The sequence below is a fragment of the Citrus clementina genome, unplaced genomic scaffold (genome assembly GCF_000493195.1).
Source record: "Citrus clementina cultivar Clemenules unplaced genomic scaffold, Citrus_clementina_v1.0 scaffold_4, whole genome shotgun sequence".
NCBI classification, from domain to species: domain Eukaryota; kingdom Viridiplantae; phylum Streptophyta; class Magnoliopsida; order Sapindales; family Rutaceae; genus Citrus; species Citrus x clementina.
In genome coordinates this window covers 10,891,846-10,911,212 of record NW_006262274.1, presented here as the reverse complement: position 1 = coordinate 10,911,212, position 19,367 = coordinate 10,891,846, and the positions used below count along the sequence as shown (strand labels likewise).

Here is a 19,367-nt window from a genome sequence, read left to right as displayed (position 1 = left end):
TATAAATATTGTTAAAAATAATAAATATCAAAATATTTATATTATTAAATGCTAATAGGTATCCTACATTAGCTCGAATTGCTAGAGATATTTTGACAATTCCAATTACAACAGTTGCTTCTGAATCAGCTTTTAGCACCGGTGGTAGAGTTGTGAGCCCACACCGTAACAAACTTCATCCAAGCACATTGGAGGCCTTAATGTGCTGTCAAAGTTGGTTACGAGCTTACAATAACAATATGAGTTTATTTTACATTGTGATTATATTATACAGTTATTAATATTTGCACTTATAAGTTACTTTACTTATATTATTTTCATTCTTTTATAACTATTTTAATAATTTATATTTTGAATGTGACTTTGTAATGGATCAATATTAATGTAAGATATATTTTGAACTTTATTTTTATCTGAATTTTTTATTTTAATATGATTAATTTAAAATCGAAAATAAAAATAATGTATTAGACTATTAGTTATTCGGGGACCGGGGACCCTCGGGGATCCCCTGTTATTATTCGGGGAGGGGATGGGGATTCTCTCAAGTAATTCTGACGGGGACGGGGAGGGGACGGGGACATATGCAAAATATCGGGGATGGGTATGGGGAGATTGGTCCCCTCCCCTCCCCTCCCCATTGCCATCCCTAAATCCAAATGCCATAATAGATGTGTAATTAACGTCATATATATTTATGCCATTAAAAAACTTATAATCAATGACAATAATATTTACCTTGTCAAATGTTGTTTTTACGGTAATTATTATTTGTCCACCATTAAAAAGAAATTGACTTTCATATTCAACAACAGGTAAAATAAATTTGCTGTCCATTTATGATTTAACAGCATATATTTTAGACATGCCTTCTTTACTTTAGCAGCATTTTTTAATTATCTGCCATAGAAACTCTACCCTCAAAACCTATTTTTGTTGTAGTGGCTCATTCATTGCAAAATCATCTCATCATTTTCATTCATCATCTAACTCAATTTCTGCACAGAATCATCAACCATTAATTTCCTGAACACAAAGATCTAACACTTGAGTATCCATGGAATCTTAAAGCTCAAACACTACAAGCAAATCAAACAAATTTTACAAATTGGAGGAATTGTGTCAATGGCAAGCTCATAAAGTATTCAAACAGAATATGCAATGTCTTAGAGAGCTGATTTGAAGATTTTTGAATCAGATGACAGTCCATAATGTTGTTCTAAGAAGGAAGGTTGTGGACATTTTAAGTGGTGGCTACCAGAGAGGATTAACTTCAATAATGAAGTTGTTTTTTAAAGGGTAAGGCAACAGTAGTGGATCATGAGCTGCTAATTGCACTTCAAAGTCAAGAGGAGAAGCTAAAAGATATGTTGAGGAAGTCTCTACAGCCAACTAAAGGTCATTACTGTGAAGATATTTATTATCCTAAATGTGGTGCTCTTCATATTCAATTGTATGATGTACTTGATGTCAACCCTCTTGACCTAGTGTTTTAGAATTCAATCAAGTAGTGTATTATGCCAAAGGGTATCATGCCTAACTATTATGCCTAGTTTTTATATGCATATGTAGCATTTTAACAAGATATGGCTGCACTAAACTCTCCTTAGGAGATGAAATGAAAGAAATTTGCTCATCTCAGAATCTATTCTAATAGTAGAACACAAATGCATATACATAGAAAAAAAAATATTATGTAATCCTAAGCAAAGCTCAGCTTACCAACTTAAAGTCAGAATATAACAGTTCGCCAATGCTTCATACAAATTTTCATAATAAGCAAACTCAAACATCAATAAATTTTGCACCAAAATATCACCAGCAAACAAATAAATTAAGCGCTACATAACTTGGACAACTATTCTTTAAAACATATAAAGAAAAAAGAAGCAATCTTAGTATAATTAAATACAAATACAAGATACTAAATAATAATTCATTCATGTAGTAATATCAGTTTATACAGTCAAATCAAGTTGTATTGTGACCAACTAATACATCAACAGATGTCTTTATCTACCTTTAAGCATCTATTAAAAGTTTGCTATAGTTAGCATGAAGAGAGGCAACACTGGCTTTGTCAAGCAAGTGAGTTTATCAATATCTAGTAGTACACAAAATATATAAAAGCTCAAATATATACCTAAGGTTGAGTAACAAAAAACGATACAACATCTTCATTATTTCAATGCTTTTAGTTAAAAGGCGACACATCGGTTAATCCCTCAAAAATTTATATGTATAGGATTAGCTTGGCCTTTGTTGTCATTGCTCATTGACAAACCATGCTATCTTTTCATTTGTTGCTGGTACCATAAGTTTATACTGATTAATGACGTAAAACGAAAATAAGTGTTAGTAAATATTTAACTGAACAATATATAAGTCATATGAGTAATGAAAATGTTGACAAACTATAAATTCAAACCATCAAGCTAGATAGTTATTTATATTACATTAGATGCCTAATCATGTTTGTTGGTGCCTGAACTTTGAGTTCTGTGTTTCTTGGTGCCTTAACTTTGACTTCTTTTATTCTTAGTGCCTGAGATCTATTCCTCGGTCTACAGTTAAAGAAGTCGTTGAATATTAATTAATAGTTATCAAATTTATAGTAATTAAAAATAAATGTATGATTTATAAAAAAATATCAACAAAGCTAAGTAAACCTTTAAGAGCTTTATAAGTCCTAACATTTTAACCCCACTCATCATAATTAGAGCACTTAAGATTGGAACTCCTATGGAAAGACCTTCCCTCATTAACCTCTCTTCTTCTTTTAATATGTGATCTGTTAGCAACTTTTACAATAATTGGTAAAAGAAAATTATCATGGAGAAATTAAGACCATTTGCTTTCATCATGCTTATGAATGTTCCTAGATGCTTCTTTTTTCAACAAAAAGATGCACATACTCATTGACATTGTATCTCATGGCATCAATGCAGTATAATCTATGTAGATAAGGTAAACTTGACACATCCAACTCCTACATTCATAGTGCTTACTCTTTAAATCAACAACAAATTTTTTAAAAGAATCTATCATTACTTCAACTGTGTCATTATGGCTAAAGATGATAGACAATGACCTAGATTCTTCCATTCATTCAACTATTCTCCTTTTTGCAAGTGGTGGCAACTCGTCTTGCCAAGTAATAGCCTATTGGTACTTTCTGCGAATCATAAACATGATTTTTCTTTTTATTTCCTTAAGTAATCATATTATTCGCATTTCTCTAAGGATTTCATCATGTTGTTAGTGACATGAGTGCACTTGATGTGAGTAGAGAATATGTGTTTGACCCAACATACAACTAAAATCCACATCAGCTAATAATGTGCTACATGATCGATGCTATACAGCTCGAACATATGATTATGAAATTCAGCTGAGTTGAAGTCTTTGTATGCTTTCCAAAATGAGAATTGTAACAACAAACAAGAAAACTTCTTTTTGAAGTTGGCATAAATATACCTACAGTAATACCTCCTCAAAAGAACCAAGGGCGACCATCTCCAGTACCTTCAAATCACCCAACTAAATCCTATTTGCTTATTCAATCCCTCTAAAAGTTTACCCATGATTGTATGTTTTGACACTCTACAACACATGTACCAGATGCGTAAATACCAGAATTTGTATCAATACTAACAGTAGTCGACAATACACCCTTGTACAAATCTTTAAGATGACAACAATCAATTCTTATAAATTTTTTGCATTCTTCAAAGGATCTTATTATTTTTGCATCAAACATAAAAAAAAAAATCCTAAAATAAAGGTACTAACCACCACCTAACCAATCTCTATATAATGCTACAACTTATTGTAGCTTGCATAATGATGCTCTCCCAATAGCTTCTATGCTTTGTTCATTGCCCTACAGAGCCTTGAACTACAACGTTTGATCCCATATTACCTAAAAATTTTAGTAGCTATAACTACATAAAGGAATATCACAACAATCTAGGTAGACTTAGCTTTATGATTGTCATTGTTTCTTACACATGTGTGCTCAGGTTGGAAAGTATTGACCTGGAAGTGCCATTTGTTCCAATTAGGGTTAGCATGTATCACCTTGCACATTTCAAGGTAACCCTTGACTTCCCATTTTTTATTCTCTGCGACCTGAAATCATTTTGAATTACAAATGCCTTGACCACTTTTCTTAAATCATTAGTGTGTTTGTATAGTTGACCACACTCTTAAGATAATTTTCTTTTTATATTTGCTAAATGCAAACCTCCGGAAATTTTCTCATATCTATTACAATCTTCCTCATATCATCATCGGATTAGTTGTCTGATTCAGCTCCACTGTCATCTCTTGACCAATAATCATAAGGACTAGTAGTCCATCCATCATTAACATAATTTGTAGGATCAAATCTATTATCAATATCTTCATCCTCAACATCCCCTTCATGATCTCTGTCTTTTGGTGCATCCATAACTCTATTAATGGAATCTTCAACAATTGCATGCTCATCAAATGAAACTTGAAGTATTTCAGGTGTAGCCTTTGCATCTTCATTGAGGTATAGCACAAAAAACTTATTTATTTTTAATCTAGCTCAACATCATCATCTAAATGAAAAGGAATTTGATTTCTAAGTGATATTAAAGTTTCATCCTTCTCTTCAGTAACGGCTCAATTTGCTTATGTAAATGTATTTAATACACATTCCAACTCAGTTGAAACTATGAAGAAGAATGTCTTTTTATAAGACTTTTCCCTTAATTTCTTAAAAGTATCTCGGAGATCTAAGTCTAGCTGCATATCTGTATTGCTTGTTTCCCATGGCAATATAACCTTAAATTTCATTTCTTTAGCTTATCTAAGTGACTATCAAACAGATGTTCTTGATATCTTTCCAAAGTTTCTTCAGACTATATTATTTTGGAATTACTAAGCTTATTTCAATACATCTCTATCAACCACTACCTCTATGTCCAAGTATATGAGGATGCAAAAAGACAAGTATACACATATTGGTGTGCAATTACTACTCACAACTTCTAATATATTGCTCAAAATATCAATACAACTCAACAATGCACAGTTTCTTTAGATTCACTGCTCTATCAGCTTCACTAAGTCAATACTCTAATAACAATACTGCTACTTTCTAATTCAGTGCATTATATATCAATATAATCCAATAATAGTTAACATTGAATAAGCACATAACCACATGACTAAAACTACCATTTTTGGACAAACATGAACACAAATATTCTAAGCATGTCATGTCATATTCTTACATTTACAAAACTGAATCAAACACAAACATTTCACACTAGCAAAATTCATATTATCACCCAAAATCAAACCAACACAATCACTGCAACACTAAGCATATATGCCAAACAAATACTTTAAAAAAATAAAACTCAATAAACTCAACATCCAACAAATGCATGCAAAATTCATATAATCTTTAGCCTAAAAAATCTATCTCCAACGAAATAATATGCAACTGAAACACTAATTTATGTTAATCATTTTCATACATTAAAGAAAAAATGTGTAAAAACCATCCCTAGAAACCCACATCACCAATAAGAGTAAAAATCCCAACTTCACTTTAACTGATCTTATCACCATACTGAGGAAAAAAATGTATAAAAGGAGGGAAAGTTTCTGTTACCTAACTCGTGAGACTAATGCAAGTGGATGGCTTCTAGGTTGTCGTCGGTATTCACTGATGTCAATTCATTCAACTAGATTTATCAAATCTATCTTGACTATTCTCAATTTATATTAGTTTGTGTTCATTCTATTAATGATAGCTTCAAATTTCTTCAAACCATTTGTGAGTCATTGAAATAGGTTATAATTTTTTATTTTTTTTTTGCGCCTTTGATTTGAGTAAATGAAAGAGAAGAGCATGCCTTTTGTTTTGAGTAAAAACACAATAGATAAAAACAGGCACCTCTTATTACTAAATGGGCATTAGACTATTACAATGAATCCACATTTCCCAAAGTTAAAAATTTTAAATTTGCCTGAATAGTTAATCAATAAAGTGTGCAATTACTAACTTGCCTTTATGACTAACCTTGTACGAAATATCATATTAATGGTAGGGGAGAAAAGTAGAGATACACCAATATTTTCTATCAATATGGAGATACATCAAACCTCCGGGGAAGAAACTAAAAATTACCCCACTTCTATCTGGACTTGCTTAGATTTTAATTGAGGGAGCCCCTATGTTACAATTAATGTAACATACACACTCAATAACAACCACACAAATAATGAGCCCACACAATTTGTGTGGTTGTTGTTGAGTGTGTATGTTACATTAATTGTAACATAGCATTTGCCTTTAATTGATTTTATCCAACATTAATTGACTCTAACAAACCTTAAATTCTACGAAGTCTAAAAATTAAATAGGAATATTTTGGTCTATTTCTACTTTACTGGGACATTTTTATCTAATATGATTATTTATTTGTTAGCTATTTGTAAGTTTTATATATTTATTTAGTAGAAAAGACAAAAGGTAGTCAAAATCTAAAAAATCATTCTTTTAACCCATTCTTTCTTAAGATTTGAACTATTAGTTAAATAAAATTATAAAAAATATTTCGTACAAGGTTAGTCATAAAGGACTTGTAAATATTAGTTAAATAAAATTACTAAAGTGTGCAATTACTAACTTGCCTTTAATTTCAAGGACTTTTAAATATTTTGGTATATTTAAATAAAAAAACTTATTTTTTCCTTATGTTCAGAAATTATCAATGAATACCAATGGGCCTTTGGTCCAGTGGGAGAACACTTGCACTTAAAATAATGAGTGCAAGGGTTCGAGCCTCCATAAAAGCATTTATGGGGCTTATTTACAATCCTTCCTCAATTATCAAATAATTGAGTGGAGCCAGTATATTCCTCACGAAATGTGAGTAGAGTGGACAGCCCTCGAATATTTGAAAGGGTTTGAAGAATTTGGGCAACGCTTCAGAGGAGTATATGCCACGAAGAAAGTCGCAATTGTAGAATCTGTTTGTAAATATTAATTGTAATACCTACAGTACTGTATAACAATATTAAAAAAAAAAAATTTATCAATGAACCATTGTAGTAACGAGATATGATATCAAATGTGAATACATGCAGTAAGAAGGATAGTGTCATTTGCCCCCCAATAAAAAAAAAAAAAATCCTCTTTACAATCTCAAGGCTGTTTTTATAGTACAAAATATCATCCTTATTGAAAGATTTAAAAAATATAAATAAACTGTAATTTATTAGACCAAGTCATTTTTTGCACAATATATTATTATGAGTATTGATTATGTCTAAAATTTTAAAAAAATTATTAAGTTATATAATTTAATAATTTTAATTATTATACTATAAAATTATATACTTCATAACTGTTTTAGACTTTAACAAAATTGGGACTAGAATATTTCTAATGTTATTATTACAATTATTTATTGCTGATTTTTTTTTAAAAAAAAAAAGAGGAATTATCCAATGTGAGACAGCGCACGCGGGTATCTTGGATCACTATTTAATATTTACCCCAGAAATTAAAAAGACGGAAGAAGAAGGAAGAAGGATCTGTGTTGGAATCAAATGGTATGGGAATGGGAGAAATTTCAGAGTCTGTAGAGATCACCGTCAAAACAATTGGCCCTGCTCCTCCCTCTCGCCTTTCTGTCTCTTCTCCCATTAAGGTATCGCTATTTGCATCTCTTTTGAATCTGAAAATGAGTAAATTCAATTCATTCATTCATTCCCTGCGACTTTTTGTTGACGATTAGGTGCGTGATTTGAGAAAATTGATTGCCACCAGCTCCGCTAATCATTTACCCATTGAGAATTTGAGGCTTGTTTTTCGCGGCAAAGTTTTGGACGACACTCAAGATGACGACGATCGTGATGATGTCTATCTCCAACTCAGTAATGGTGGTAATATTAACATTTCTCTCTTTAATTTGGACGACTTGTCGTTTCAATTTGAATTCGGAAGTTAGGTTTTGGCAACATTGTTTTTCATGTAAATTGTTTCACAAGGTTGCTTAGCTGCCTGTTAGTATGCGTTCTTTCTCTCTGATTAGCAGCCATGTTGCTTAGCTACAGTTTCCGTTTACTTTCAACCCTATCACCGATAAGAAAATGTGAAACAAACCATGTTACTCTTTCGAAGATACTTTGCAGGAATGTTAGTTTTCTCACTTGTGTTCTCTAAGTCTTTTTCTGATCCAGAATGAGTCACTTTTGTTGCAATCTTTACTTGCCCAGTCTAGTTTGGTTGAATAGGCAAGAGTCAAATGGAATTTTATTTCTATTGATGCTTTGAATAGCTTCATTTCTATCCCAAAAGCATGATAGCTGGCTGCTCCGGTTGGTTGATCCAACCTCAAGGCAAGCTAGCTAGTAGCTCGAAATTGCATAATAGATGAAAGAGAGTCCATTCCAATCGATTTCTTATATTCATTCTTTAAAGGGAAAAGGGACGCTAACACCCTTGTAGTTTGGCAAAATGGTCACGTAAACCCCTTTTAGGGCAAGACAAAATTACACTTACTGCCAGAAAATAAAAATTTGATCAGTGGAGTTTCTGCCACTTCTAATTACCTATTTTGATTTTGTAAAATCTTTCTGGCATATTTTCTCTTTTGTTTTGTTGAGCGCAGTTTTGTAATTTTAGTGTATTGGCTTTCAGGTTTGATGATAGTCAAGATCTTTGTTATTTATAGAAGCTAATATTCCTGTTTTGATGATCAAGAAACTTGCTTATTCAATTGAATGTAAATAAATAGCCATCAACTTAATTTGATTTGCTTACTCAAAATTTTACTTGTAGAAATCAAAAAATACAAAATAATTACTAATGATATAATTACGTAAGATGAAAAACATCTGTATCTCATCTTGTAGACAGATCCTCATTGTTGTTATCTTTTATAGGTATGTATAGTTCCGGTATTATTTGGTTTCGAGTGTAAAAAATTACTGACAGTGATTGCTGCTGTCATCTTGTTAATATGTTATGTTGGATCTTTTTACACCTATTCTCTAGACTCTGTGATTGCTGCTGTCAAACCAAAGCCACCGCCTAGACATCTCCGGGATGATACTTGTATCGATGATGATGATTTAGATCTGGTAATCAAATTACTAATTTCCTTAAAATTCAGATGTTGTTTCAAAATTCAAACATTTCTCATTTGAATTTTTTTTTTTTTTTTTTTTTTTTTTGCCCCTTGCTTTTTGAATGTCAAGAAGTTTAAGCTTCCACGGTCAACAAGCCGGTGGAAGAGGAAGCTTTTCTTTTTTCTCCGCAACAAGTTAAAGCTTCCTGGTAAGCGTTGTCAAAGGCGGGCTTCTAGGCCAGGCCGCTTCTCTGCAATGGTCATCTATTATATTTTGAAGTGCTGACTGCCTCTTCGGCTGATGTTGTTTGATAGAGATACTTCTGATGGCGATTTTCTCACTCAGTCTAAAGATTTGGGCAATTATCATTTTATGGTTTGTCTTTGCACCTATTGCCCACAGATGGGATCTTGGACCTTTATACGTAAGTCTTTGCATTGATTCCAGTCATCCACAAATGCATAAAACTGGTTTTTTTTTGTTTTTTTGCTCTCAATTATTTGTTTCAAAATATATATATATATCTCAAAAGTGAACACAAGTTTAAGTTCAATGTTTGTTCCTATTGTTGAATTTTTTTGGGTTCCCCTTTTCTTAGTCTTGGAGGAATAGTCTGGTTTGAAATTACAGTAAAAGGAAACAAGAAAAATTCAAACATCCCATCCTTTTTTCTTTTGGTAGTTAATGAATCTTTATTTTAATTGGAAAAGTAAATTAAGCTTTCTGTTTCTGGAAGTTATCATCTGAAGGATAATCTTCTGTAGTTGTCTTGCTAAACAACTCTTATTCTCCATACACTTACCACAATTTGAGGAAAATGATTTTGAATCTTTCTATTCCTTTTTATTCAGATACTTGGGACAGCATTCTCTATCATCTTCCTAAATCTGGGACAGCGTCAACCTGGAGACATGAGGTAGAAAAATTATAAGCATATAATGCTTGCTCCTGATTTAATGAATTGTGATTCAATTGAAATGGAACATAAAAATTTTGTTATGATAATATTTATGGGGAAATATTATATCGACAAGCTACTCTAGCAAGGCATACATCTGTAAGGAAGAAATGTGATCGAAACATATTGTTTTTTCCTTGAATCTTGTTCGTTCTTTAATTTAGTTTTCCATTGTGTTTTCTTAATTTGTAGTGTAACCTTGCTGAACAACTTAGATCAGTCCGAATTTACCTAGAGTGTCTTACATTTTGTTTTTAATCTATGCAGTGCATATTCTATCTTCAACGATGATTTCAGAGAGCTTCCCGGGACCCTTAATGCTGATCGTCTGGATAGAGACATTCGGGCAGGTCAAATTTGAGCTTGTAAGACACCCATTACGATCACTGAATGTATTTAGTTCATGGATAGAGAAAAAAGAAAAAAAATGTACACAACTGCACACCAGTCCTGACCTTAAGCAACCAATTAGTTTTGTTTATATAATGAAGTGGAGACGTTTGTGTAAGACGAAAACAAAATATTATGACCAGAATTATTGAGTAAATTAGAACTTGAACCTGAGATTTGAAGCTGCCTATCAGAGATTTGCATTTTGCAGCAGTCACCATTAATAACAGCAGGTCATTGCAGCAAAAAGTTGACAGATAGATCTTGCGTTATCTTAGCTTGTTAGTTTCCACTTTGTGGGAACCAACAATCTTTTCGAATGGCATTCTATATGCATACTTGCAAATGGCAAAACATGAATGAAAAACTTACATGAGACGCATTTGGGATTGGTTAATTTCAAATCCAAGTATATTTGTCATAATCTTAATGGACACACACGTCATGTGGTCTGTTCCACTTGAAGTTTTTCTCAAACATAAATTGGTTAAAAGCCAGTGTGATTTAATTTTTCATCCACTCGCTTCACTTAATTCAATGGTTGATGGATAGAAACACAAAAACTTTTTTTTTAACTTTAAATCCTGAATTTTGGATTCAATTTATCTCTAATATTCCGTGCGTGGATGGAGACAAAAGTAAGAGGATTCGAACCCGGGTGACTGTATGTTTGTGCTAATGCTAATTTTAAGCATTATCTTTTTAATACTCCATATATTGTAGCATATTGTGACCACTGGGCGTCCATAAATGCTAAGAACTACAATTTGGGCCTTGAGCAAATGGCAATGCTAAATATGATGGCATACGCAACTCTTGTTTGACAAAATCACTTTGGGGCCAGGCTAATGAGGTCGTAGTTTCAATTATGAAAGAGAAAACTACCAAGTAGTTGGGACGAAAAATGAATTTTTAACCGAATCACCCATGATAATCATTATTATCATGATTAATGATTTGTGCTATAGACTTGAAAGTCAAGTCGATAGTAATGATTTTAGGCAAGTAATTAACCAATAAGTAATTAAGGGCGAGATTACGTTTCAACATTTACAAGTAACATCACCAAGATTTTCATTATTAGCAACAAATTTTTTATTTTTTTTTTGTGTTGATAAAATTTTGTGGTCGTATTTATAATTCGTGCAAATCATGATTAACTTTTATGCAAATCATGATTAATTGTTTTGAAATTTTCAGGTTATTATTGTTTATGAGGTCATTATTTGCAAATGTCAAATGCCTCTCTCTGTTTCACATTTTGTATATTTCCTGTCTAAATTATCAAGTCAGTCTACTTCAAGATTCTTCTTAAAGCGTGTTCTTTCATTTTTCTATAAACAAGTTGGAACAAAATTGACTAATAAATTAAATATTATTTTGTGACTTGAAATCATGGGACTAAAATATTGAACCTTTTCACAAGCTAATGTTTGCCTTTATCTAGCCGTTTAATTTTTTTTTTTAAATTTTCAAGTGATTACTTAAATTAAACTGACAGAAAATCATAATAAAGACAAAAACTGAAAATAATAAAATATGCATATTCTATGTATTCACCACATAGTCTAAGAAAATTAGATGGCCATCTAGAAGTGTTTTCAAATATTTATAAAAACATTTTTTGGACAACTATATATGTAAGAAGTTGGGAAAGTGATAGAATATTTTACTAGAAAAACTAGTTGATTTTTTTTTTTTTTTTTTGGGTAAATGTAGCAGTGGCAGATTTTAACAAATAGTGTGAATAATATTTTAAAAATTGGAACTAGCTTTGAGTGCGATTGATATTTTATGGCAGTGGTGAATAAAAGTGGGTTTAAACAAGAAGTTTTGGATCTATCTTGTTTTTTTTTTTCTTATTTTGTAATAACCTTTAATCATGTTGTTGAAAAAGAAAAACTTGGCCTGACGGGAATAGTGGAGTTGATAAATAATTGTTTTACTTAGAAATAGGTTGTGTGAGAGTTTGATGTTCTCGAGATTTTTTTTTTTTTTTTTTTGTTAAGAGTGAAGAGTTAGTTGATCATAATCTTGTCGTAAGGGTAGGTCCTCAAGCTCAAGGGGCCATTTGTTTATGTTATCGGTTGGAATTTGATAAAAGTATGTGTATAAAATGTATTAATAAGGATAAGACTTAACTAATTAACTATTATGACTGCTTCTAAAGAGTTAAAAAAAAAAAAACCAGCAATGAATATTCGTAAAAAATAAGAACTATTTTGACAATTAAAAATGTTTGTGGAGTAAAAAATAATTTGTAAAATTTATAACAACATAATTATTACATTGGGGTAATAAATGAATAAACCATACAAAACTCCCAACCCCCCTCCCTCACCCAACACACACATATATATAGGAAAATTATTTAATTATCGATCTAATTATGTTAAAATCAAAGATAAGTTAAAAGATTAAAAAAAAAAAAACCCAGACTCTAATACAGTGTAATTTATTTCTGTAGTTGTTTTTTTGTTTTTTAATTTATTCTTAACTTTAATTATCAAGGATTTATAATTGGAAACTCACTCTCTCACTCTCTCTCTCTTTATATATATATGGTTTTCAATTAGAAATCTTTGATCATAGTAAAGTCAAGGTTAAATTAAAAGTTAAAGAAACATAAATTTCTATATACTATAGGATAAAATAAACTGCATAATTTTTTTTTGTTTTAGTTTATCCCTGATTTTAATATAGTTAAAGATCTTAATTAGAATATATATATATATATTAAGGGTAGATTATATTACTGTCTAATAAAATTAAATAAAAGAAGGAAAAAGATAAATTTGATAAAATAATTATTGTACGAACAAAAACATAAAGAATGTGGGCGTGTTCACACGTATTTTGTGGCCTCATATGTTTCTTTGTCTCTTTGGTCTTTGCTCCAAAGATATAAAATAAAAAATAAAAATAAAAAATTCTGAAAACCAACAAACTCTTTGACTTGCAGGGTGAGATTTCCCGCCTTCACATGCAAAATTCCTCTCTCTCTTCCTTTTCATTTTAAATAAATATTTTAAACAATTTTTTCTACTTTAATAATTAAAAGTGCGTTTTTTTGACTTAGCGGGAAAAGTTACTGTCTCTTACAAACTAAATAATTTATTACAAAGAAGAATATAAATACGTAAAGTCGTATTTATGTGCGAAAGTCATATTTAAAAAAAAAATTAAAAAATTCGGTATATTGTTTATTTTTTAATTCCATTCGTATTTAAAAATTATCCATCCGACTATAAATATATATAGCTGTATACATACATACATACATACATAATATTTTGAAAATTAAATGTTAAATAATTTTGTAGAGGGCTTTGGTGCTTTTGGATCACGACAAAACAAAGAATGAAGAGGAATTCGTGCCCTTTGACTAATCAGATGCAGTCCATGCGATGCACATTGGAAACAATATTCTCTCTTTTGCTAGCTTTGAATCCTGACCGTCCAATTTTGGTGAATGTCTTATCTTGTGATTCATGTCGGTATGATGGGGCAAAGTGCTGTATAGCCCAACCTGGCAACCTGGATCTTTGAAGGCCAAGATGGAGATGTATGTTTCCCTTTCCCCAAAAGCCTTCTAAAATGACAAAATTACCCCTGCTAAAAAATTTACTCCTACCCACTTATCATCGTATTCCATATTTTGTTAAAGTATGTACCACTGCATTATTAATTTTCTTTTCTTTTCTTTCTTTTTTTTTTACTATTTTTGTTCAATTTCTTTTTGAAAAAAAAAACTATTAATTTCTGTCGCCTTTTTAATCTATACGAAAATGAACAAGATCATACCCATATTTATTATAAATATTTTATTAAAGGATTTCTTAAATTATATTTATTATAACTTACAAACAAATAGACCAATTAAACCAATTCTACTTAATTGTGAATTATATTAAATATAACTTAGCGAGACCTCTTATTAAAATATTAGCGAAGAGAGATTTATTGATCATTAAGTTTCTCCTAAATTTATTAAGCAATCTTCTTGGGTTGGCAAAAAATCTATCAAAGTTCCTTAACATTTTAAAATGTATAGCTCATTTGTTCGGGAGAAAATAAATAAATATTATTACGTATTATTTTTGTGCAACATCAAACAAGTCTAAAAACAATTGTCGTTGTCCCGTTTACCTCTTTTGTTTCTTATCATTATTAATGAGACTATGATATGAATTAGACGCCGGGCCGGCCCGAGGACCGGGCAACTAAGGCAATTACCTTATGCCCAAGATTTAAAATCTAAAATAATTAGAATATTAAAAAAATTTAAAATATTAATTAAAACAATAATGTTGGGGATCGTAACATTTAGATCCAATATTAACTTATGTGATATTTATCTATCGGAGCATTCATTTTTTTATTTAAGAACATATTATAAGCCTCTTATTTGAGAACATATTATAAGGCTAACTTTTTAACAAGTTTCATTAAAAGTTATTACTAATGTAAGTCATCTTTTTTGTTAAAAATATTTTCTTAAATTAATTGCACATTTCATATTTCATATGTAATTGCTCTACCTTATGGTTAGTAGCTTTTTTTTTCCTTAAAAAAATTTATTTATCTTGAATAAATCCCTCATTTTTTTTCTCATTAATTGAATTATTAAACTCTCTACATACACGTGAGAATGGTTCCTCTTACAACATCCGAAACCAATGTGACTGCAACTGATTAATTTGCTAATAATTTAGTATCCAATGAATCGATCACCTAGATTTCTTTTTATAATGAGATTATGCTTGTTTTTATTAACTACGATAAAATAAATTTAAAGAACACATGTATTATATTCAGTGTACTAATAAATGAGAATAATATCATAATATACAAATTGAATTTGAAGAACAAAATGATCATTTTGCTGAGATTCTCTAACACTATTAATGGAAAAGTGAGAAAATTAATATAATTTATAAACTTCGAGTGAACAGAATAACAAATTAATTTTTTTTTAAAAGGAAATTGGAGAAAACAATGAGTAGATGATCAATATAATTTCTGAAAGTAACAAATGAGCAGGAAAATAAAGAATTTCTATCTTATACATTAGATAAATTTAAATTGACAGCCAGCAAAAATAAGGAAAGATATTGTTTTACAAACAATTAAATTATTATTAATTATTTTCAATAATCATAGTTCTCAAATACCTACTACTTAGACTATAAATTGCATTAGTCTTTTGTTTAAGTTCAAATCAAAGCAGCTTAAATCTTCAAGATGACAAGTATCAATCTCTTGTCTTATTGTAACTTCAGATTAACTTATCGCTTTCACCTAAAATAATTTTACAAAAAGTATATAATAAAATATGACTCTATCTGGGTATGTTTGAAATTGATTGTTGACTTATAATTCAAGAAAGACAAAACCATATGAGCTTGAACACCCCCAAGATGTAAACCTAATCTGGTTTTTGTCATCCTTATCATTATTGAGCCATTACTTTTGGTATTTTAAAACCTTTTTAGAATTCATACTATCGTGTTAATTCTTTTATCTTCAACATAATCAAACTTTAATAATAACTACTTATTTTGTCAAATGTTTACATGCATGTTTCCTAAATACTTAATTTATACATAATTCTTTTGTTGACGGATGCTCTTATTACACCTGTAGTCTTTTGAAGGACGAGAACTAACTTAATTTATATATAGAATACTTAAACCATATAAGTTTGACTTCATTAGTTTCGTATATATCTTATTGAGGTTTTGTTTGAGATTGAGATACTGTAATTTTAATAAAATTATTAAAGATATAATAGATTTTTTATTATACAAGTGGAAAATCAAATCAACATATTTTCCGAGTTACAATAGATAGTGTTTAATAAACAATATAGCTTTTGAGCTACAACTATCCAACCTCAATCTCAAACGTACCTTAAAACTTGAAATGAACTATTGTTCTCTAATAAGATTGTTAAATGTTCAACATATAAGTAAATTAAATGTAACTCATTTGGGTATCTTTTGAATAATTATTGACTTCAGTAAATGAGAAACTATATAAACAAAAATACTCGTTAGATCTAAATATAGCCTCATTTTAATATTCATCCCTATTGTTCAACCCTTATAACTATACACGGTACCGTGTATGCAGCTTAAATAAGAAAATTCTATTTATAGGATAGACTCTAATAATTGTTTATATCTTTTTCTAAGTAAATAAAATTTAAGTTCTTAAATGGATAGAATTGAGTGATTAAAAGAGCTTTCGGCCTTTGATTGGATTCATTTTTCCTTTTTATAGAATCAAATTTTAAGCACGTATGTAGACAAACGTTTCTATGCATGTTTTCCAAGTGGCTGACCATTTAAAATTACTTTTGACTTTCATTTATATTATTGTTTGATACTAGATAGGATTGACATCTTTGTACGCATGGTGCTTGTTTGGTTGAAAGAAATAGGAAGAGAAGAAATGAGTGGAAAGAGGAGAGAGTGGGAGAAATAAGAAAAGAAAAATGAATTCTTTGTCCATCCAAACAATAAAAATGAAATTGAGCTTATTTTTCACTCATTTTCTCTCCCTTTCTTTTCTTTACATTCATTTCCCCTCTTACCATTTCTTCCAACTAAACATGAGCTTAGTGGAGATGAGTGGAAAAGGGAGAGAGGGAGAGAAAATAAGGATTAATCTCAGTTTCATTATTTGATTTGATATGGAATCATCTCTTATTCTCTTTATTTCTTTCCCCTTTCCTCTACTCTCCTTTCCTTCCATTTTTTCAAACCAAACACGCCGTAAGTGTATTTTAAATGAAGAGAATATTTTTATTAACTCTAATAATTGTTTACGTGTTTTATTTATTTATTAAAATCAAATTTAAGTAGTGAAATGGACAAATGTTTCAATGCATGTTTTCCAGATGGTTGAGTCATTGAACGGGCTTTCAAGCTTCAATGAAATTATTTTTTTACCCAAAAAATAATTAATATTTAAGCATTTATTTAAACAAACATTTGAACGTATGTTTTTCGAGTGGGCGATCCATTGAAAGAATTTTCAGCATTCATTTGTTCTATATTTAAACTGGATATATGTGTTGATCTTTGTACTTTTACAACAGTTTCAAATTATAAGAATCTATAAATTTCTAGTAATGCTACATATATATATATATATATATATATATATATTTATTTATTTATTAATTCCTAACAAAAATTTATATATATCTACTCTATAAATCCAGCATTAGATAGAATTTTGTATATAACACAGTGTTATACAAACTCTATTACACATTCTTTCAAAAAAAAAAAACAAAAAAATATTATTTTGTGTTATCATATGATTCACAATATTTATTCTTATTAATTTTTATGATTCTATCCCATTTATATTTGTTTAGAATAATGTACTAACAAAAATTACATGCAATTAGGGGCCCAAAAAAAAAACTTAAGTAGGAAAATATAATTTTATAATCTAAAAATCCAAGGGTATAATTGCCAAGCTGATATTAGGCTCTTGCTTCCAAACAAGGAGTTTTCATTGACCGGGCAAGGAAAAAGACAAAAGCATACCTCAAAAACAACCCTTTTCTCAGCCACTGTTTCCCACTTTGACCCTACTGCTCTATTATTCCTCAGTCCCAAAAGCCACCCCCCTCACACACAGAGGACTTCCTTGTCATTTTGAAGACGAAATTCCAAAAATGGCAATTAAATTGCAAAAAGTCTTAAGAGGACCCACGAACTCTGAGCTGGCATCTGACGTGGCAACCATCCACCCTCCGTAGTAAACCTCCTCCGCTGCTGCTAAACGCCAGGTGTAACCGTCAACCAAGAGCCAGCAACCAACTGCACACAAACTGAAAACAAAGAGATAGCATTTGGAGGAAAAAATAAAAAAATAAAAAAATAACAAAAACAAAAGCAACAAAAACAATCTCTCTCTCTCTCTTTGTCAATATAAATAAGTCTACTCCAAGTTCAAATATAAAATACTCTCTCCAGTCTCTCTCTCTTTTCTTTGTTCGTTAACTTTTTAATTTTTCTTTTTTCTTACTTCGCCAGAAACTTATAAGTTAAATTTTCTCAGCTGCCAAGCAGGAAAAGAAAAAGATTAAAAAAAAAAAAAACAAAGCTGAAACGAAGCTGTGAAATATCAAATGTGATGGGAAGTGGACTCTCTTCCCTCTTCCCTTGCTTCAAACCGGTTAACCATACGAACCGGACCCAACCGGACCAAACCCAGCAACAGCCGGACCTGATCTTCACCTCATCTGAGCCGTTGGATGAAACTCTGGGTCACTCTTTCTGCTACGTCAGATCATCCAACCGCTTCCTCTCTCCAACTCCCTCCGATCGCTTTGTCTCTCCTTCCCAGTCGCTCCGGTTCTCTCCGAGCCGGGCCGGTCCCGGGCCGCGCGGTCTGCAGCCGGAAACCGGGTTCAGGGCCATTTCTGGAGCTTCCGTCAGTGCCAACACCGCTACTCCCAGGACTGTCCTTCAGCTTGACAATATCTACGACGATGCCACTGAGCCTACGTGTGCTGGTGGTTACGGTGTCAAGAGCAGCATCGTGAATGTAAGTGGCTTTGAGAGCACGTCGTCGTTTAGCGCCATGCCCCTCCAACCGGTGCCACGTGGCGGTGCTTACGATGCGTCGGAGCGGGGGCCTTTCTTTCTTTCTGGCCCGCTAGGCGCATTGTCGGGCCCACTCGACCAAAACGCTGCCTCGGAACCAGGCGGCGGCCGCGTCCATTTTTCAGCTCCGCTCGGCGGCCTTTACGTAAAAAGGAAGAAAAAGAGGGGCATTTTGGGGATGTCAGGAATACGGAAAGCCTTTCACGATAAGAAACGGCCGTGGGTGGTACCGGTGCCCTGTCTGGTTCGCTAGGCTTTTGCCGTCC

At 31.4% G+C, this 19,367-nt stretch overlaps 2 protein-coding genes across 2 annotated transcripts in view; both read left to right on the top strand.

The window, feature by feature from the left end:
• The first annotated feature begins 7,563 nt into the window (after positions 1-7,563).
• On the top strand, positions 7,564-10,661 carry LOC18044641. Its single transcript, XM_006436693.2, has 7 exons — positions 7,564-7,700; positions 7,788-7,935; positions 9,050-9,135; positions 9,253-9,331; positions 9,438-9,547; positions 9,975-10,039; positions 10,349-10,661. Exons 1-7 carry the CDS (start codon positions 7,605-7,607, stop codon positions 10,440-10,442), a joined length of 678 nt encoding a protein of 225 aa, XP_006436756.1. The 5' UTR covers positions 7,564-7,604; the 3' UTR covers positions 10,443-10,661.
• Positions 10,662-18,372: 7,711 nt separating this feature from the next.
• The window catches only part of LOC18044639 (protein phosphatase 2C 29), a 5,011-nt gene continuing 4,016 nt past the window's right edge, over positions 18,373-19,367 (top strand). The window contains exon 1 of the mRNA XM_006436689.2: positions 18,373-19,345. Within this exon, the coding sequence (XP_006436752.2) occupies positions 18,629-19,345 (717 nt within the window). The 5' untranslated portion in view covers positions 18,373-18,628. The remainder of the gene's footprint in view (positions 19,346-19,367) is intronic.

Excerpts from the sequence above, each read along its gene's own strand:
- LOC18044641 (XM_006436693.2), top strand. The coding sequence starts at position 7,605 with ATGGGAATGGGAGAAATTTCAGAGTCTGTAGAGATCACCGTCAAAACA. Across the intron at positions 9,332-9,437 it reads CAACAAGTTAAAGCTTCCTG|AGATACTTCTGATGGCGATT; the intron begins GTAAGCGTTGTC and ends GTTGTTTGATAG. Across the intron at positions 9,548-9,974 it reads GGGATCTTGGACCTTTATAC|ATACTTGGGACAGCATTCTC; the intron begins GTAAGTCTTTGC and ends CTTTTTATTCAG.